At 39.8% G+C, this 22,440-nt stretch overlaps 1 protein-coding gene across 4 annotated transcripts in view; it reads right to left on the reverse strand.

Annotated features, from left to right (window-relative positions):
• Positions 1–22,440, reverse strand: part of KCNQ5 (potassium voltage-gated channel subfamily Q member 5) — a 254,367-nt gene that overhangs the window by 97,508 nt on the left and 134,419 nt on the right. Inside the window, exon 1 of one of the 4 annotated variants that reach the window (XM_081904867.1) lies at positions 21,478–21,563. The exons of 2 other annotated variants lie outside the window; for them this stretch is intronic. In XM_081904867.1, coding sequence (XP_081760993.1) covers positions 21,478–21,497 — 20 coding nt within the window. In that variant the 5' untranslated portion in view covers positions 21,498–21,563. Of the gene's footprint in view, positions 1–6,147; positions 6,201–21,477; positions 21,564–22,440 lie in introns of those variants that run through there. One more of the 4 variants, XM_081904868.1, reaches the window with a different exon arrangement.

Genomic DNA, 22,440 nt, shown 5'->3' on the forward strand with positions numbered 1-22,440 from the left:
TAGGGGAAGCAAGCAAGAAATGTAATAAGCATATATCTCTGTCGAGAAAATATATCACAAAGGAGACATGAAATGACTGCTGTCTTTGATGAAGAATTGCAGCATTTTTTCATTTAAAATATTTATACCCCATCTTCCCTTATAAAATTCAAGGTGGCTCACATGAAGAATAAAAAAAAAAAAAATGCAGCAAACTCATATTATCTAAGACTGCAACCAAGACTTGGTTACAAGCTCCGTTCAATGCTGTGGGACACAGGAAGCTGCCTTATACTGAACTGATCCATCTAACACAATATTGTTTATACCAGGCATGGGATACCTTTGGCCTGCAGGTCAAATTAGGCCCAACAGGGACAGTGTTAAGTTGTGGATGAACATATACGACACAGCGATTCTTTAAACAGCTCTTGTTTATTTACAGGCCAGGACAGGCCAGAACTGAAGGCTTCAGTCAGCCTGCTTATATAGAGCTCCAGTACAATGTAGCTGTAACAATTTTCTAAAACTATCAAAACACTGAACGTCACTTTCGATCCCTTATTTGCATAACAATCTACAGTATCCCCCTGCTGGCCCAGGGTGAGAACTTCAGTACATAACAGACAGTGCTTTCCTATACCAACATTGTGGAATCCAATGTACCCAAGGATATCCCATGCCCTTTTAAAATATGGGGTGGTGTTTTTTTTGGGGGGGTTGTTGTTTTTGTGGTTTTATATTTTGATTTTATTCTGTGAAAAATCCTGAGGTCTCCGGGTATAAGATGGTATATAAATTCAACAAACAAACAAACAAACAAACAAACAATGGGAAATTAAGGCAATTTCCCATTGTTTAGGCCAGTGGTTGCCAAACTGCCCCCCCGAATGAACTGCTTTAAAATTGCTGAGGGTCTGTTGGGAATTATGCATAATAGTTGGGAAATGTGTACAAGTCACTGTTCGTGGAAGGAAAATGTGCACGCAAACAATGGCTGGTTATTATGTGCATTAACTGCTCTACTTACCCCCATCTTCCCTCCGTTCCCATTGAACGGAGCTTGCAACCAAGCCTTTAACATACATACTGTGTTCTGTTCTCCTTTAAACAGTGGAATGGAATTCTTTCATTTTTTTTTAATGAAAAGCCAAAATCTTACTCAGTCTCTTACCACTTTCCCAATACCTTTGGTACACACACGCCAATGAAAATTCAGCTCTAGCAGAAAATACATTATTCAATTCATACTTAGCATGCTGACAAGCTTTGATGCAGATCTTGAGAAGGGGATGCTGCAATCTGACTTAAAAGAGGCTTCACTGTTTTCTCTAAATTGTCTTCTTGCAAAATTCTAGTTAATTTCTTAGGGGAAGCATATACTACAATCCTACCTTGAATGTGGGCTTTTCATGCTTCCTATTCAAGAGCGTATGGAGAAGTTGTACCCTATTTTAAAAATATTCCTGAATTTCAGCCCCCATTTGTCTCTAAAGATAAACTGAAACATTTAAACGCCAAAATCCAGACGTTTTTGTCACATCAGTTAACTGGAGCATAATCTCAAATAGAAATTGAATTGAAATAGTGAAGTAAGGGGGGAAAGACAAAAAAATTGTGTTAAATTTGATCACCAAACGTTTTATAATGTCATGTCGAGAAGTAAGATCCACTAGCGTATGAAATTGCTTAAGCTAGTGGCCTCGTGTCATGTTCACTGCATTGAATACACAGAGGCAGTTATGTTTGTTTATTGAATCCTGCATGTAATTCATCCTCCTATAAATTTTTAAAAGGAAAAGGAAATATTTATGTCAAGGTTATCTTGGCTAATTTCTCTCTAGAGATAAGCTGTTCTTGTTTCAGTGCCCCTTGAATGTACTCTGGCTATCTTTAATGCAAAGATACGGACTTTTAGATAAATGGACAACTGTAAATGTGTATGATAAACCAAGATAAATGCTCTCATCGGTGGTTTAAAAGCATTTATCAAGAGCAAAACTACTGTGTCACTTTGAATGTGATTATATAGCTGTGCAGTGTTAATTTTAGCTTTTAAAGGAACAGAAACAACTTCTGTATTTTAAAATTAAAACTGCTGAAGACTGTAGAAGAAAGCAGCCAAGTAAACACTTTTATTTGAAAAATATATTTATGGGTATGTGACTGCAGCTTAATAGATTATCGCCAGGAACATCTTTGAGGTTCTGATTTCAATAAGAATATAATGCACAGTGGGAATACCTGTGTTACATTGATGTTTAATACCCACAGGGGTCACATGATGTGCAAGGATCACACACGAGTGCTACATACAACTTTAATGCCAGTGCAGATGTCTGGGAAAACAGATTCTGATACATCCATGCATCATGTATTTTACCTATTTTACCAATGTTTTTAATAGGAAGTACACTGTGGGACGTGGGTGGCACTGTGGGTTAAACCACAGAGCCTAGGACTTGCCGATCAGAAAGTCGGCGATTCGAATCCCCGCAACGGGGTGAGCTCCCGTTGCTCGGTCCCTGCTCCTGCCAACCTAGCAGTTCAAAAGCATGTCAAAGTGCAGCTAGATAAATAGATACCGCTCTGGTGGGAAGGTAAACAGCATTTCCGTGCGCTGCTCTGGTTTGCCAGAGTCATGCTGGCACATGACCCGGAAGCTGTATGCCTGCTCCCTCGGTCAATAAAGTGAGATGAGCACCGCAACCCCAGAGTCGGTCACGACTGGACCTAATGGTCAGGGGTCTCTTTACCTTTACCCTGGGTTCAACTGCCCTGAATGTCACAGTCAACTTTAATTCAATGCCGAAGAGGTAGATGCATGTCCTAAAAAACTCCATGGTACTGCCTCATCATCACAAGTCCATGGTTTTCAAACTTTCTAGCTTCATCTCCCAAAGGCGCCCTGCATATCTGCCATCCGCAAAGCTGTAGATCATGCCAGGTCATAGTTGATACATAAGTTCTATACTCAGATCAGCAGGGTTTCTCTGGGTATACCGTGATTGCTCCACATCAGAGTACATGACCTAGAACTCCATGTAGAAGTATATGTTTTGGTCTCTCTCTCTCACACTCAATGTAGGAGCAGATGCTTCCGGTCATGCAAGTCACTTCAGAGATCATCAGCATTCCTCATTTCCCTGTTAAATCACAAAGGCTAGCCTCCCTTACTGGACATTTGCTTAACTGCAAGAGGGCAGAGTTTCAACGAGTCTCTAACAGTTATCTGATCTGGAAAGACTGAGTCTGGAACAGCCCCACAGGGGTAGGTTCCACACCTGATCCAGGTGAATTCATCAGAACGCCAAAAAGTATGCAAGGATGAAAGCAGTGGACGGTGGCAGAGAAGGGGAAGGTGGCCAAAAAGCTAGTGTGATGCAAATACTCCTGGTGCTCCACCTGGCTTGTTTCCACTGTGCTGTCCACTCCTTGCACCTTCTGGTAAGCAACAGTGCCCCAACTGTTGGGAAGCTAGAGTGGCACCTTTGCAAAATCTGGCAAGTCACTTCTGTTCAAAATGCTGGTAAGATCATAAGGGAGGTGTTGCTTGAGAGGCCCAGACTATTTGAGAAGGTCAAAATTGCCACCCTGGACTTCAGAATATACTGGTAACAGAATGTTTCCAGATAGCTGTCATGCATTCTGGTCCACTCACACCTGCCACTAGATGGGTGGCTGCATTCTACACGAGTTGAAGTTTCCAAGCAGTGTTCAAGGTAGCCCAAATTAAAGTGAATAACAGTTGTTTAAACCGAGAGTCACTGGAGTGAGCATCAGTGATAGTAACTAGGTTCCTAGCTGCCGCTAATACATATTTCCTTTACATTATGTTTTTTTGCACTGAGCTCCACCTTCCATCACAACTGCCATAAGCAGCAAGAATACAGATGTAGCAAAGTCCTCCAAGAGGGGGGGTAGCATTAGGGTTACACCCTTAGCATGTATGACCACTTTTTATTATGTTTATCATATGTAATTTAAAAAAAACATTTTACTTCTCTGCCACCTTGAGAGCTGTGTGGTATATGGCAACTCGTAAATAAAAATATTGGCAGATTTAAAACAATTGATTCCAAATAAACAAACAACAATAGCTTACTTTAAAACCAGCAGCTTAACATTGAATTCGGAAATATTTCATAGAATTGTAGAATTGTAGAAACCCAAGGGTCATTTACTCCAAAACAAGGGTAGACAAACAAGAAGGATGCCTGTTTCAGAGTTCAGCTATAGCCAAAGTTATGTGAATGAGCCATTTGCTACAAACTTTCCCAAACTCATTTGTCAAAGAAAGAAAGAAAAAAAACACCATGAAAATCTCAGCGGGATTCCGGCCAGATATTTCTGAAACATTACAGCAGCAAGGAACTTTTATTCTAAAGTTGTTGAGCATTTTCCCAAAGTAGGGACTAGGAGCTCTGCTGCATACTGAGGCAGCTGTAAAACTCTCTCCCACAAGGCTAGTGTCCCAGGGCACAGAAGCAGAAGCAGCAGCAGCTTCCAGAGTTTTCAATTTCTATGCTAGTGACTTTTTTTAAAAAAAACAAACCCATAAACTCTACATCCTTTGAAACAAAAACATTTTATCAGTGGAAAAATTTGAATAAATCTCCTCCCCAATGATAAATCAGTAAAATAGATATGGAAACTTCTAGATTGCAAAGTGCTCACATAGCTTATCTAACTGCCAAACATTTTCTCCACAGAGCCTTTCAAAAATATTCGAACATGCGAAAGGGTTTCAACGTCATATGTTTACACATTCTCTCACCACTGGAGCAAGCACTTCCCCATAGTATCTGAGGTTATCAACATTAATCAGTGACACTTGCTTGACACATGATTGACCCAATTTAATGTAATTTTAAATATGCTAGCTTTATAGTGTCACTCCCATAAAAAGATTTCCCCAAGATTTGATGCAAAAAGAGAGAGCACAAGGCATCATCTTAGCATGCACAAGGGTGCGAGCAATGCTTTCTCAGAAACATTTTAAAACATACATTGCATGTCTGGTGCTGTTCAGGTTTTCATAAACTGATTTTCTCCTCTCTTGGTGTAATAAAATAAACTCTTACGCTCCAAAATAGTTGAATTATGTACCCAAAGGAAAAAAAGATCTTATCTCCTCTTACGAATAGTACAATGGAATCTGAGGGTCATAAAAACATAATTTAAATACTTTGCCTGGTGCAGTGGTTCAGCTCTACTTGTGTAACTGCAGCAGCCACTACTGGGTTTGTGGGAGAGGGAACTGTAAACAGTGGTTATATAGACCTGCAACTCAGAGTAACAGTTCACAGCTACCCCACAGCCTATGACAGCTTATGCTATAATAAACTTCTTTGTCTTTAAGGTGCTACATGACTCTTTGTAGTTGTTTTCCGCCTCAGATTAGCAAGGCTATGGCTCTGAATCTTTTCAGAAACCCTTTGGCTCATGAGGATAAACTCTGTTTTGCTCCTGTCCCCTGCCAAAACATTCTCCTTACCTAAGCATTTGGGAATTTTACCCTCCCACCACCTCACAGGTTCTATAGGGAATTTCTTAACGTTATGATTCTAGGGTTGCTTCCAGATGACATATTCACTGATTTGTTTGCTTGGAGGTTAGATGACGCTGGTTGTTTATTGAACATGCACTGCAATATTTCCGTGGGGAGGTTATATTAGTTTTAATTGCATAATCTGAATTTGCCATTATATGGCTGAATCCTGCCTGAAAACAGCTACAGTCTGGAAGCACCCTAGAAGCAAAACACAAGGACACTATAAAGTTACCTTCTTAAGAAAAAGGGTCTTCCTAAACGTCTGAATTTCCATTAAAAATTACAGGAGAGTAGCTGAATATTTGAAATGTCTCCATGTATAAAGAGAAGGGAAATGGACTCTAAAATGTTGGTGATATGCCTTGATTGAACTAAACCGTACCCAAGACATAGTCACTTTATTTTATAAAAAGCTATATGCAAGACTGACTTATGGTTCTTCAGATAGTAGATTCTTCCATCTTGAGTCTACTTATTTTTGAACCAATTCAGGCAATAATATAATTAAAATGTTGGGCAATACACTCACTTTCTAATAATAAAAGCTACTGGAGATAATTTAAATGCTTCTATAAATGTCAGCCTTGTTATATCATTAATTTTATATAACTTACCATATCTTTGGGTTTCCCCCCAATTAGGTGATTACAGTGCTTACATATTTTGTTTGCTGCAATGAAGAATAAAAGTAAAATTGACTAGGTACAGCCAAAAAAAAAATCTGTAGGGAAAAATGCTTCAGCAATTAAAACACAGAAGCCAGCAGTAAAACTGCCAGAGAAGTAATGTAATCTTAATGCTGAAAGAGTGAAAAACAATCAAGGAAAACAAGCAGAAATTAAAAGCTGAAAGAAATTAAAATACAAATGGTAGCTGATCCTCCTCTTCTTTTTACTTCGTTTTACTGCAGCAACCCAGTCAGATGGGTGGTGTACAAATTATTATTATTATTATTATTATTATTATTATTACATAGCAAGTTGTCATGTATCTAAGTATCCAACCTCTGCTGAAAAACCTTCATGGAAGAAGAGCTTACCACTTCTTGTGGGAGTCTGTTCCACTGCTGAACAGCTCTTACTGTCAAAAAGTTCTTCCTGATGTTTAGTTAGAATCTCTTTTCCTGTATCTTGAATCCATTGGTTTAGGTCCTAGGTGCATCAAGTACCACCTCTAATGACCTGTGGCCCTCAGACATCTCTTCAGATCTTTGTATAATTAGTGTGAAGGTCTGAAAAGAGTTTTCAAGCACATTCAACTGAAAGTTTGTAGAAACACTTCCCACAATTCAAACTCTGAGAACCCAGGGTTCCAGCTTGCAGGAAGGGTTCTAAATATGTTCAATGGAACACATTTAAAACCCTCTTTAGACCTTCACAACAATTGCATGAAGGTGTGAAGAGCAGCCTAGGGACATTGACAGCAGAGATTGTATGTGTATGAGTTCCACCCCATTTAACCTTCTGCATGGCGCTGTGGGTAAAACCTCAGCGCCTAGGCCTTGCCGATCGCATGGTCGGCAGTTCGAATCCCCACGGCGGGGTGCGCTCCCATTGTTCGGTCCCAGCGCCTGCCAACCTAGCAGTTCGAAAGCACCCCCGGGTGCAAGTAGATAAATAGGGACTGCTTACCAGTGGGAAGGTAAACGGCGTTCCATGTGCTGCGCTGGCTCGCCAGATGCAGCTTGTCACGCTGGCCACGTGACCCGGAAGTGTCTGCGGACAGCGCTGGCTCCCGGCCTATAGAGTGAGATGAGCGCACAACCCTAGAGTCTGGCAAGACTGGCCCGTACGGGCAGGGGTACCTTTATTATATCAACAGTAATTCCCCAAAAGGTTGAACTGTGTCGAACAACTGACAGGGATGATGATGATGATGATGATGATGATTATTATTATTTAAAGATTTAGGTACCTTTATGAGTTAAGAAACTTTGATCGGGCTAGTAATACTGATATGCACCACCCAATCAGACAATCATGAAGAGAAGGCAGCTGAGCTGTGATCAAATAAGTGATCAAAGAAATGGCACGACAATACTACAAAATATCACATACTAGGACTTTTCTTTTGGGATCATTTGACTTCAGTTTATCTGAGAGCCAGAGCTATTTGTACAGTGTAAGATGAAGGGATAGACTTAACCACATCAAATAGGGATTACATAACTATGAGCTCTGTATCAACCTAATGTACTAAAGCTTTGTGGCTAGATATACATGATATATATAGTATTCTCACATTCCATTCCTTTGAACAGATGTTCTTTGGGGAATTATAGTTGGGTAGCCAGATGTTTCCCAACCCCCCTCCCCAAATCCATGAAGTACCCCTCCACAAACCTTCTGACTTTTCCTTTCAGAAAATCCAGTTCACTTTGCAGCTTCCTTTGTTTACCGCATGCACAAAACTAGGCATTGGGTAGCATTCAACCAAGTCTTATTCAGAGTAGATCCACTAAAATGACTATGACTAAGTTAGGTACGCTAATTTCAATGAGTCTACTCTGAGTAAAACAAGTTACACTACAGGTACATTTAGCAGCCTCACAGGAGGTTGAGGAGAGGCTGAATGGAGACCCAGGTTCTATCGCTGTCATCTCCAGTTAAATTAAAAGGATCTTGTAACAAGGGAAAGACCCAGATGCAGGAGATCTACTGCCAGTCAGAGTAGATAATATTAAACTAGACAGCCAATTGGTCTGATCTACTCTAAGGCAGCTTCTTACGCTCCTGTGCAAGCAAAGTAGGCCACATGAAGTTCCCAAAACCAATCATCGGACGCTTTACCGAAAAACTACATGTAACTTGCACACAGTTGCATTGGGAATGTGATTTGGAGTGAAGCCACTAATTAAACCCTTTTCACAATTGGTAGGGAAAATAAGATGACTAATTAAGGAGCAGTTCATCACTATTATCCCAGTCAGTCTGATCAGAAAGCAAACAAAGTTTCTAATTAAAGGTACAATCGACCTGAAAAGCCTCAAAAACATTTTGCTGGCCCACAATGCATTTTTAAGTGAAAAGTTTCACTGCAACCAGGTTGGAAAATAGATAGTAGGACAACTTAAAAACCAAACATTAGGATGCAGTGAGTTGGCAACAAGCCTTCTAAAATCTCTGTCCCAATTGGTATCTGTCCTGGATTTGAATTGATTTTACATATGTGCTCTAACTTTAAGCCCATATTTAAAACTGTTTTATATACAAATGTTTTTAACTGTTTTTTATATTTGCAACAGTTTATATGTCACTATATTGTAAATTGCTTGAGATGCCTCATGGGAAGTGATTCATAAATGAAATAAATAATAGTCTGGATTCCCTGTAAAAAGTGAGTAAATGAGGAATAGAAATTGCGAGCTAAATGGTTTGTGTGAGACCAAGCTTTTATTCTGTGTTATTTTATAGGCTGAATTTGAGGGTTTTCCAGTACTATCTTTCAGTGACAATATAATAGGAACTACAGTGATAATCTAACTATGTGTATGACAATGCCACCCTCCACATACTTCCTGTGATGCCAAATCCTGGATTTCTGCCATGCTGCAGTTTGAAAAAATGTGCCGCTTGGTATATATCTCTCCACATAAACTGCAACTCCATCCCTGAGAGTGAACCAAAGTTGGCAGAAGATCATGTTCTGCACTTAAGCAAAATATATTCTTTACTATCCATTTTCCATTGTTCCAGCCAAGAATGTTAGGAAGCCCTCTTTTCCCCTCCAGTTCCCTTGCTCCTTACATACAACTTTAATTCTTTCCTTCCTTTCTGTTTTACTCGAGAAGATCATATCTCATCTTACTCCTGTGATGGCTGCTCCCCAAATGCTGTTTTCCCTTATCCCCCTATCAATTTTCCTCCAATAGTTACTCTTAAGCCCCATAATCTTTTAATTTATGTCTTCTCTACTGGTTAGGCTGATTTACAGTTAAATGCTCTTTACTGTTTGCAGTCACTGCAATCCTTGAGTTTCATAGTCAACTTGTATTATAACTTACATCAAAAACAGCGATAAAAGACACAAATTGCTTCCTTATATCTAGTTTGTTTTGATCAGATTCCCCAGCACCAACACACACACACACACACACACACACACACACACACACTCTAACTGTGACACATGAAGTATATTCTTGGGTTAGGTTTTCGTCAAGCTTTTTTCCACTGGCCTGTAAGACATATGGCTCCAATGAACACCAACAGATTTAATTTATAGTTCATGGTAGATACATGAACACGAGAGAATTTTAACCATGCCTGTCCTTAACATATATCATAGACTCTTGTCTATGAAAGCTCATGCCATAGTAAGGTCTTTAAGGTGCCGTAAGATTCTTTGTTATTGGCTAACTTTGCCACCCTTCTGGAAAGTCTAACTTATCTAAATAAAAGGTAAGAATGTTTTGTCCTGTCAGCTGGAGGATTAGGATGAACAAAAATGACAAAATGTCTTTTCCCACCCACAATCAGGGCTTTGGTTTGGATCCTAAGTTAATTTAATAAACTTCTGCTCTTCTCCTCTGTAGTCATCTTTCCTCCCTGAAAATACTATTTGAAGAATTTGGAGCCATCCTGAAAAGAAAAGGCACCAGGTTTGAGGAGGCCCTGGGGAAATTGGCTTTGTGCAACTTCAAAAAAAATACCATCCTGGTAGGGGGTCAGGGAAATTTAGATTATGGCTGTGTCTGCAGCAACTTTGCTTGCCCCTCTTGTAGCTTGCCCCCTTGTGTCCACCTTCAACTGCCCCCTCCCAAAAAACCCCACTTACCAGACCACGTGGAGATAATCACTTCCAGCACTCAGCAGAGAAGTATTGAATAAAACAACTAAAGCAGCTGACACCATCTTTCAATAAATGGGAATGCCTCTGATCCCCAGCAAGGGGCCTACAGGTAGTGTAGCAATGCTGATGGTGATTACAGGTGCTTCAGCCAGTGCTTCTCTTCAGCATGACTAGGCAATTCTTTCAAAGTGTGTGACATCAACAACTCCACTGCTCTTCAAGTAAACCCCCGGCAATTTGCCGCATCATGGTGGATGCTGATGCCATGCCTGCTCTTGAATGATGTGGGCTGTGGTGCAGGGGCTGGCCACTTAATTTTGGGCAGCCTTCCCCTCCCTGAGTGGATCCCTGTATGTCATCCATGGAGGGGTGCATTTGGCTGCTAGGGTGGAGAAAAGGGAATTGGACACCTTCACTTGTATGAATTCCCTTGAGTTCTTTTGTAATGTCACAGTATTTGAGGTCCCACTAGGCCAGGCATAGGCAAACTCGGCCCTCCAGATGTTTTGGGTCTACAATTCCCATCATCCATAGCTAACAGGACCAGTGGTTAGATCACGGCCTAGGACCCTCATACCTATGGGACCACCTCTCCCGGTATGCCCCACGGAGAGCCTCAAGGTCCATAAATAGCAACACCCTAGTGGTCCCGGGCCCTAAGGAAGTTAGATTAGCTTCAACCAGAGCCAGGACCTTTTCAACTGGCTCCGGCTTAGTGGAACGCTCTGCCTCATGAGACCAGGGCCCTGCAGGATCTGATTTCTTTCCGCAGGGCCTGTAAGACAGAGTTGTTCCGCCTGGCCTTTGGCTTGGAGCCAATTTGATTCCCTCCCCCTCTTTCTTTTTTCCTTTCTCCTCCTGTGATGAGGCTGCATTTTAATATTTTAATGTTTCAATATTTTAATGTTGTATTTTATTTTTGTTTTTAAGTTGTAATCATTCATCTTGTTTTTATTATTGCTTGTAAGCCGCTCTGAGCCCGGCCTTGGCTGGGGAGGGCGGGGTATAAATAAAAAATTATTATTATTATTATTATTATTATTATTATTATTATTATTATTATTATTATTAAAACATCTGGAGGGCTGAGTTTGCCTATGCCTGCACTAGGTAAATAACTTTAATAATGATTAAGCAAATTTTAAATGAATGGTCATTTAAGGTTAATCTGGCTGCGAAATCTAGCAGATAATTGACAAACATGAACTGTTATCATTCTTTTGCTTTCAGTAACTTTATATAACCCTGTGAGCTTCTTCTGAGGATCTGAGATTTATATCATTTTTATGAAGAAGTTGGCTCTGTGTTCCTGACTGGTCAACCTAATTTCTAATACAGATAAAGGCTCACATCAGTGTCCAAACTGATGACAGTCTGAAAACTGTAAGGCAATGCTGCAAGTAAAATCGTGGCATAAAATTGCTGAGTCAGTGCCAGCGTTCCACCGGCTTCAAAATTGCTATAAAAATGAAACTCTTGAGGCCAAAAACTGTCATGATGTGTTGCTTTAAATAGATCAAAATGGAAGCTGCTAAGAATACCAATCCAAAAATAATACTATAGCAGGCTCATGGAGACCTTGGTACTAAGAACCACTATTTATTTATCTATGCATAATGCCCACCCTGTAAACGGCTTGAAAAGAAACAAAGGCAGTATCCAATTTAACAAGCACGCAAACGAAAAAAAGGACAGATTTGTAACAGTTGGGCATTAATGTTGCCAAGAATAAAATAAAAATTGGGATCAGTCATTGATTATTTATCCCAGTATCCTAGGTGCAGCCTGATACCTTAAACAGCTAGCAGAGACCAATTTAGTCTGCAATTTCCATATTCAATTCATTGATTAGGGATCAATGATTCTCTATTTTCCCATCTTAAGTTCAGATCTCCACATTTCATATCAGTTTTCTACTTGTTTTTTTTTAATAACAAACCACCAGCATTTTATTGTATTTCTCATAATAAATACATGCTTGTCTGCAATACTGTCTATTATCTGCATATTTGCAAAGCAATCTTCCCTAATATAATGCATATTTGTATGATGTTTTACCCTAGTATACACATTTTTGTACCCTGGAGAGTTGCATTGCAAAATTCAAAGAAGTGTGAATTTCAAAGAATGGTTGTGTTTTGGTTTGTGTGTTATTTTGGAAACTGCAAATTAGGTAGAATTGCCTTTAAATGTGAACGTAATTTATCCTGCATCCCTATTGGCATTGCTTCCAAACAACCTCTTTATTGAGCATTCATCCTCAATGATATAGAGTGATAGACGGTTTCAGAAGAGTTGTGCTCAAGGAAGCAGAGAGGCTTCAGCAAGCAGGGAGCTGGAACTCTAGAACCAGCATAGTGGTCCTGATACAAATGAAAGTGTTTTTTCAGAAAGAAGACCTTATTGTGGCTGAGCATTCGTCACTAAGTGCTGAACCTGAGAAAAGACTTCACTAGAGAAACCAACCCTGCTCTGTGAGTGCCGGCTTGCATAGACAGAAGAGGAATTAATGCCGTTCTTTTAAACAGAGGGTTAACTAGATGATGATGATGACTTACATATTCCTTAGTAGCTATGCAAAGTTTAAATAAGGCATAATTTGCAACTGATGTTGGAAACGATTTCTTCCATACACCGTGGAGCTGTGAAAAGGTAAAGTAATACTGTGCAAAGCTTATTGAAACTGATTGGTTATTCATTGCCTTTGAAATCTATAGTAATACTTCTGGGTAGTATGAAATATTAGAACAATGCATTTTAGTAGGGAATTTATTAATAACTGCAAGAATGTTACTAGCTGCAAAATGACATATACCCACTATTCCTACAATAAAACATTGTATATTACAATGAAGTCTAAATTAACATAAATGATAGGATTGAGGGAAGGGAGACAGAACAAAGAACAGTTTTGTCTGTCTTCGAAGAATTTAGTTTCAATCGGCTCCCACGAAACCATCCAGCCACAGCTTCCAAGCATCTGGTCAGTGTGCTCGGGGCCGAGTCGGTGTGGCCATCCATCAGCAGATAGAGCTGAGTGTCATCAGCATATTGGTGACAGCCCAGCCCAAATCTCCGGATAATCTGGGCAAGGGGGCGCATAAAGATGTTAAAAAGCATCGGGGAGAGAATTGCACCCTGCGGCACTCCACACACCAAGGAGTGGCGCGACGACATTTCCCTCCCTAGTGCCACCATCTGTCCCCGACTAGAGATAAAAGAGCACAACCAGTTACAGGCGTGTAGGAGGTTAGTGGTTCGAATCCCCGCGACGGGGTGAGCTCCCATTGCTCGGTCCCTGCTCCTGCCAACCTAGCGGTTCAAAAGCACATCAAAGTAGATAAATAGGTACCGCTCCGGCGGGAAGGTAAACGGCATTTCCGTGTGCTGCTCTGGTTTGCCAGAAACAGCTTAGTCATGCTGGCCACATGACCCGGAAGCTGTACGCCGGCTCCCTCAGCCAATAAAGCGAGATGAGCGCCGAAACCCCAGAGTCGGCCACAACTGGACCTAATGGTCAGGGATCCCTTTACCTTTAAGATATAACATCTGAAGTTTTAAAATTTAAGTCTGTAGCAACGTCTAACAATGATATATTTTCATGTGATCTTTAAAGTAATCACATATTTATTAATCTTTATTGTTTTGATATTTTGTTTAAGCTCTGACTAGATCTAGACACATGAAAGAAGCGATTCAGTTAAACGCGTGTAAAGTTCATACAGAGAAATTCCATTGGCGAAAAACGGGACTACACAGCGCCATCTGGTGTCACAGCATTATAACGCACATAAAGCGCTTTATCTTAACAAATGTAGCTGAGTCTTAGGTCTCAGTTATAGGTCTCTCACACCGACACTACAGTAACCACGCTACTACAGAAATAGGAGTAATTAAGGAATTGTTTATTTTTAAGTATATGGTGGCAGCAGGAGTTTACTGGGAGGGTTAACTTAAAGATACATAAACTCCCTCCCCACCCAGCAGTTCATCCACACTGTACAGTCAAGGCACAATTTTACTGAGGTTCATAGAATCACAGAAGCTACTTTTAAGAGTGATGGCAGATATATGAATGGCTACTGGATTGTGGGTAAATGTTTTCCATAGTTACTAAAGCACAGCATCTATTCCTGTATTTTTAACCAGCAGAGTTAGGAGGTGAGATTTAGATTAGGGAAAGGACTCCCTTGCCCAGTACCAATGAGGTGATCAAAACTGTTCCAACCTGTGCCTGTTTTAAAGTAAATAAAATAAAATGGATTTCCTGCATCATGTCTGGTTTTAGTACTCTAAAGGAGGAGGAATCACTATTATAGTTTAAGTCTCAGGATGTACGTTCGTTAGGCCATTCACTTACATGCTCAGTGATACAAAAATAGCTTTAATTAGTAGAGGTATAATTGTTCAAGCCAATCCCCTCTGTTGGAACGGTTAAGTCTTATCATTACTAAGGAGGATGACCTGAATTTTTCAGGTTCATTTAAAATGTAATATGTTAACAATGCTACTCCTATTATGGACATTGGAAAGGTAATTAAACACTAAAATGGCTACTAACGCGATTAAGCAGAAAATGCAGTTAGGCTATTACTAAACCTATTAGAGTTGCTGCACACACAGCCGTGCTCAGTAATAAATCACATCTGATTTTGGGAGGGAGAAGTACTGTGTAAGCAGCTGGCTTCTCACCGAAAAGAAATATATATATATATATAGTTATGGAGACCATCTCAGTAATGACTGCTGCAAAGGTGAATGGATGAAAGTCCCAGTCCGCCAAGATTGTGGTGACCAATTATAAGCACACTGTTATACATAAAAGCACAGCATTAGAAATAAAGCAGTAAAAAGCGGCAGATAAGTTCCAGGGGGTCTTCCCTGCACAGCCAATTGTGGGGGGCATGGGGAAAGAAAGGGGGAAAAGCCCAGTTGCACAAGCAGAAGTCCTTGCACAGCGCTTCAGCTGATGGAACTCATAGGTTGAATCCCACCCATGGTGCGCTTTTTAAAAATGGCAATGAGAACAACAGAGGATACATTTCTTGTCAAAAGCAGCAGCTACTATAGTTTAAAAACATAATTTCAGAGATTCAAAACAATGTGCTTATTTAGTTTTAAAAACTGCATTTTTAAAAAACAACAACCCAATGATCTTTTGTTATATTTCCCCTGTTGAAACTTCACACACACACACACAATTTCCACTATAACTTTGTGTCTTAATTAAGCTATATTTCTTACTGCCCCAATCAAAACTTAAATCCATAATCAACCTTTATTTTATGTGTGAAGACCTGATGTACAATTTTCAAACTGCTTCTTATAAAATTATCCTTACATCTTCAGAAGGGTAACTCTTGAGCAAATGTCTTGAGATTCTATTGCAGGTAACAGGAGAACTGCACTCTTTGCCCACTGAACCTAACAGGTGCAATTTGTTTTTGAGTATAGTGGAAATGACCCCAAATCATTTTCAGTACCTAGTGGAATTACAAACCACAGTATCTCCCTTAGCTTTTCATATACCATATATGCTGGGAAAGCGTGTTCTCCCTAACAGAGAACACGTGTTGCGGTGGGGTCTAGCAGGCCCCCCCACTGTTGCTGGGCAGATCCATTTGGATGGCCACATTGAGTTTATGGGGAGAATTTGATGTTGCCAATTTGGGGGTGGGGCCCAAGGTTTTAAATACCACACACGCAGCTTTGGGCATCCTCTTTTGCTGTGTGCACCAGATCACTCGCTCACCCTCCTTGAGCTGGGGGTTCTTGCTTTGACCTTGCTATGCCTGTCATGGGGTTGTCTGCTTTTGGGGCAGGGGTCTGGTAGGAATTTTGTCCATTTGGCTTTTGCCTACTGCGTAGCAAATCATCTCAACTTGTAAGGTTTGCAGTTAGGCATTGGTTAAAAAATTGGTTGGTGGAGGGGTAAGTGCCTACCCCTCCAATGCTGCTGCTGCAAGGAAATTCCGTTAAAGGAATCCAGGGGCTTGCCATGCTTTCGGCCCAATCCCTGGCATGGAGCCCCTGGGAACATGCGGGGAGAGGTGAGGGTCTGGTGCCCAGCTTCATTTCTCCCCAATGTTGTTTTCCCTGGCTGGCTTCCGCCGGAATCCAGAAGTCAGTTCTGTCCCTAGGGCAAGGACAGATAGTCGTAACTAATGCTCAATCAACCACTCACATTTGTGTATTTAAATAAAGTTGTGGCCAAAATTATGCCAAAAACCTTAAACAAAAATTCTGTGTGAGGGGTGGCTTGGGGACCTCGACACACAACTTGTTGCAGCAAACCTCACTCTTTGAGAACGTGTGCAGCTAGATTTACATAATACATAATTTGGGCTCCATATTCTGACACCAACATGTGCAAGTCTCAGGAATATGAGTTTCCCATACTGTATGCTTAAATTAAAACTATGTTCACATTTGCACCTTGAAACGCTGTGAGGTCATTTCCCCCCACTGCATTTCCAAGCCACTTTCTTCTGCCACTGTTCACAAAAGAGGGGTATGCGGGCTGGTGACTTCTTTTCACACACCAAGTGAAGGTTTCATTGGCACATGCGACATCACACAAAAGCCACAATCGTATCACACCACAATGGAACCATGGCTTCCATTTCTGAATCAGATGGAAGCTGGTTTGAGGAAAGGCACCTCTAAGAGGAGTATTTCTCTAAAAGCTACAGGTACACATATGGATTGTGGCTAATGTCTTGTGAACCTGGCTTTAAAAAAGCCAGTGGTGGGAGCACACCGGCACTGTAGTAAACAGCAATGTGAATGCTAGCACCAGAGGCCTCAGGTGGGAAGGGCCATAGCTTTGTCGTAGTTGTAAAACATCATTTCAGCCTATAAGAGCTCAGGCTCAGTGATTGGCATTTTCAGTTAAAGGATCTCAGACAGAAGGGTGGTGTGAAAGTCTTCTTCCTGGCACTTCTGGCATTGCTAGTCAAGGTAGATAGTGCTAGGGCTAGGTGCTCCACACAGTATGAGCTGGCATAAGGCAGCTACAAGTGTGCTCATTCGGATAGTAGTCTGCACTTGTGGTATGGCGGAAGTTATCATATCACCTGAAAGAGCCACCTTGCTGCAGCTTGTATTGTATGACTGCCGTAAAATGGGGCCTTGGTTTTTGGCAGCATCCATAGCCTGAATCTTTCCAAATAACTGAAATAGTTAAGGAGTCAAGGCCAGCCCACATTTGACAGTGCTGTGTCTCTTGGTCACTCCCCAGTATAATCAAGAGATGGGGTGAAAGAGATGTTTGTGCAAAGTTATTAAAACATTTTGAATTAGGAGAAAATACTATTTGGTAGGTTCTGTAAACAGAATGAATCTCAGAGTTATGCAAAAGCAGTTTCACAGTAAGTAGCATTATAGGTTCTAAAATTAAATGCAAATACAACATATTCCGGGCTGGGGAGAGAATGCAAAGTTAGAGGAGTTATTCTTTTTTAAAAAAATAAATGGGGCAGAACATGTTTAGAGCCTGCTTTAATGATCTCCTGATTTTTCTAAGACAGCTAAGTCTTGGCCTCTGTGGTGTGCCAGCTAATTTCATTACTGGAAATGGTAATTACTACATGCTGTTAGTATGAGTGCAGGAACATTAAATGTCTTTTCTTCAGTTATTTATAAATATAAGGTGTTTATTTTCCCCTATAAATAATTATCATTACTCCTTCTCCACTAGTCCAATAATGCCTATTGTTGCAATATCTAAATCTGCTTTGAGAGCCCTTTTGGCTAAAGGTATGAATGCCTTATTTAAGGAATAAATGTCTTAAATAAATGAAAATAGTTTATTTGAAACTGAAATCTGACACACAAGGCAGACTCGATAAGCACTATTTGTTTTGTGTTTTGTTTGTTTAGAGAGTGGGAACAAAGCCAGCAGAATTATACTTACAACACTGAATAGTGTTTTACTCTACAGACATACCATTTATTATCTGATGTACTTAGAAATTCCTCCTATATGTTCTTTCCCCTACAGTCCTTTAGACCCACTGAAGATTATCAGTTAAATCCTCAGTTGTAAGATGATCTTATCTTGCACATCCTGACAGAGGACTACAAAGACTGATTCTATCAGCCCCCTCTCTTTAAAAATACCAGACCGTGAAGAGCTTGGATGGTTTCCCTACCCCCACCCCAATAGAAGGTAAAAGAATTATTTTGAAGGTTGCATTGGAATCAGCAGGAGAAAAACATTTTGCATTTAAGTTGTATAGAGCATAATTTGTATGCAGTACAATTCATGCCCAAATCAAATTACCAACAGAAAAGGGCTAATAATCCTATATGCAACCTATATCCATTCATGGATAGTTTGCCACTGATTTCAATATATTTGGCAACTTATAATTCATTCTATTACATAACCGTAATATTCCGTATTTGTTTGCTTCCTCCTTAAATCTGACGACAAACTGTGACTAAAGGACTGGTGATTATTACTAGAATATGAACTGAATGAAGGACAGCATACAAATGTTTTAAATAAAATACACATGTACCAACTGACACAGAAGGTATATCCAATCCCTTCTTCCTGTGCAACTGACAGAATGCTGCCTAAGGACTCAGCTACACAGCTAAAAATAAAACGTTTTAAATGTGTTGTAAAGTGGCACCTCTGGTTATGAACTTAATTTGTTCCGGAGGTCCATTCTTAAGCTGAAACCATTCTTATCCTGAGGTGCACTTTCACTAATGGGGCCTCCTGTTCGCATCCTGGGGCAAAGTTCACAACCAGGAACAGCTACTTCCAAGTTAGCGTAGCTCGTAACCAGAAGCGTTCGTAACCAGAGGTACCACTGTACAAATATGACACTAGATGGCTATGCAAAATTCAATGTATTTTTCAAAACATTTTTTTTTAAAAAGCATTTTCACAGTGTTTTTTTATATCTGTGTAGATTCCACCTAACTACATTAGGGATGGAAAAACATTGGCCCTCCAGATATTGTTTCTTAAATTTGTATACTATTTCTTAAATTTGTATACCACCCTATACCCATAGATCTCAGGGCGGACTACAACTCCCATCATCCCAACTATTGCCTATTGCTGGCAGGGACTGATGGGGACTGGAGTAAACAACATGTGGAGAGAGTCACAGGTTCAAACTAGGCATGGTGTGAGGATCTATGATAAGGATATCTTGTTAAATTTCATTTCATTTTAGTAAGTACTGCTTTGAAGATTGAGGAAATGGTGTCAGGGGAGGTGTTTGCACCTCTGCGGTGGGGGTGGGAGTAAACGCAGGTATGGTATCTGCAAGTTTTCCACATGAAGATAAAAGCAGCACAGGGATGATTTAACGCTGGGGAAGCAGTACAGGGGAAATGGTAAGGGTTAAATTGCCACAGAGGGTCTTCTAATTATCTATAGAAAGGAAAATGCATGAGATTTTCACTAGCAGTTGGTGCCTATGCCGGCACCGCTTCTCCACCAGAAGTGGAGGTGGCGGGGCACCCATTGGGGTGGCACCTGAGGCAACTGCTTTACTTTGCTTCACGGGTGGGCCAGTGCTGACAGTAGCCATGACCAAAGAAGCAGAAATGAAACCTATAAAATCAAGAAACCATATGCAAGCAAATGTAAACATGAGTTGTCTAAGTGCAATTGAGCTAACACAATATGTAATTAATAATCCTGAAAACTGAGTATTAGCAGTGGGATACTGAGAAATTGAAAATAGCCCTTCCGTGAAGGGAGAGAATAGCTCTTCTATTAAGTTTTCCTCCCCCCCCCCAAGCATCTTTATGAGCCCCTACAAAATCTTTTTCATTTCATTGTCTAAATGAAGGCCATGCCTTTTACGATTAGTAGTTTAATACAGGAAGAGATGTTAATCTTCGGCTGATTCTATTAATGTAATTTATGTAGCGGTTTTCTAATAATGTGATGTTAAGCAGAGCACACCAAACGTATTTATGTCTTTTCTAAGGATTTCCTTTGTGGTGAAAATGCAGAAGTATCTTGCATCCACAATCCATATTCATTCTCTCTCTGTGTGTGTACATATGTATGTGACACACTGTTCTTTTTGTCTTCTATTATAAGTAATTTAAAATTTGCCAGATTGCCTACAGTTGGATGTCCAAAACTCCCACTAATTTCAGTGGGAGTTGAAATAACATTTCTTAGGGCTAGAATTTGACCTCATTATGGACAGAGATTTGGACGATTACAGCACAATTCAAGCCAAGTCCATCACTTAAATTTCTATCAACTCAACTTTTTGAAAATACAGATAAGAAGTGGGGTTGCAAACTTTAATGCATTAATCAGTGTAATTAATCAACTACAAGCTTTAATTTTAGTTCAAAATTGCTACTCCCACATCATGTTTGAGCTCCGTTCCCTGTACATCAAACTCGGTCAAACAGAAGACATATTTTTTTTCTTTTAGTTTTATCCAAAGCTAGGAGACATTTTCCCTTACCTAATGTGAAAACTACAGTGGGTCAACAAATCAATAGGAAGCACTGTAAATAGTATGTATATGATAATACAAAAACATTTTGAATATTCAGTCTCCAATCATATAAACACTTACTTTTAAGTTCCACTGAACCATGAGGCATGTCTGAATTCAGTTCTTCAGATGTCCAGTTGAAAAAGAATCTTAGGTACGACAGTTAGGAAAGGCTCCTATAATACCCTTGACAGCTACGATCATCAGTCATAGTAGACTGGGCTACTTGAGCCAATGATCCAATTCAGTATAAGACAGTTACATATATAATCAGCACTCATTTAAGAACTAACATCATGAGACAACAAGCTCTGAATCTTGATTATACAATCAACTCCATTGCTTACATACATGAACTAAGGACTGATTCCACATGGTATTATAATTGCACATGGTAATATGTTTGCATATTAGGTGATAGAGGCCCGATCGGTTCATTTTTTGACAATTCAATAAATTACTCATGCAAATCTGCCCAAATTAGACTTAGAAAAATCCCCTCCTTCACTGGCTCTTAGCAAAGGAATAATTCGCAAAGCAAGCAAGCACAGCATTTCATTCACAGCGAGAATAAAAATGCCTCTTGAATCAGTATTAATCTTGTCTCTAAAGCGCTTCCCTACAGGGTGATTTTAAATAATGTCAACAGAAGCCTCTTACCTAATGCCATCTGAGTTCATAAGGGAATTGTTAAAGACAAGAAATGAATACTGTAGATGAAAAGTTTTTCTTCCTCACTCTAATATTTCTCCATTCCACAGTTGCCATGACAATCACAAGAGAAAGGGAATTCTGTGTTTACATTCCATTGTAACGAAACTTTTTCCAGAGTAGGAGCAGCTTTCAGTCCTTCATAATAATAAACTTTGCCTTTTATTTTCAAAATTGTACTCCTGCCCTATTATTAGGTTCTTTCTTGCTTGAACTGCAAATAAATTCCACATCTACTATATAGGAATATTGCCCTGGGGAACTTGTCTCACCTGTTTTAAATTGGAAAACTATATTTCAGCATTCCAAATACATGTATTTACTTCCTTGACTTTTGGGGTGCATTTCCCAAATTTTGCAAAGTAGTAGGTATGGTACAGGATCCAACTTGTTTCAAAACATAGAGACGAGGCAAGTACAAATGATTCTTGATGCTGATAACCCTGGAGCGTCATTATTAGAGTGTTACCAAAAGCAATTACATTGTTGCTAGGTTGAAAAGATAATTGATAGCATGACTAATAGAGAAACAGGTGATCCAATGCTAAAAACCAAAAAAGGCAAAACCAAAATTATCTCTTCCTCTAGATCTAGCAGAAACAATCTGTAATAATGTCCCAAATTACTGTCATGTATTATTCACACATACACTTTCATTCTGGTCTTTTCTCTTTAACTATTAAACAAAGAAACCAATTTCCTAGTATCCCGATTGAATCTATTTTCAGCAATGAACCATCACCATAAAAATTAGAAAATGAAACTCTACTAAAGCATATAAAATGGGAAGTAGTCTGTCCCTTCTAGTTTTTTAAAATGCTGATTAGATGACCATCTTCAGGTTCAACTCAAAGCTACAATGAAGAGTCTTAAAGGCAAATAAATTTATGATGGCATTTTTTTTTTTTTGTA

Source organism: Podarcis melisellensis (assembly GCF_964234715.1).
Source record: "Podarcis melisellensis genome assembly, chromosome: 3".
In the NCBI taxonomy this organism is placed as follows: domain Eukaryota; kingdom Metazoa; phylum Chordata; class Lepidosauria; order Squamata; family Lacertidae; genus Podarcis; species Podarcis melisellensis.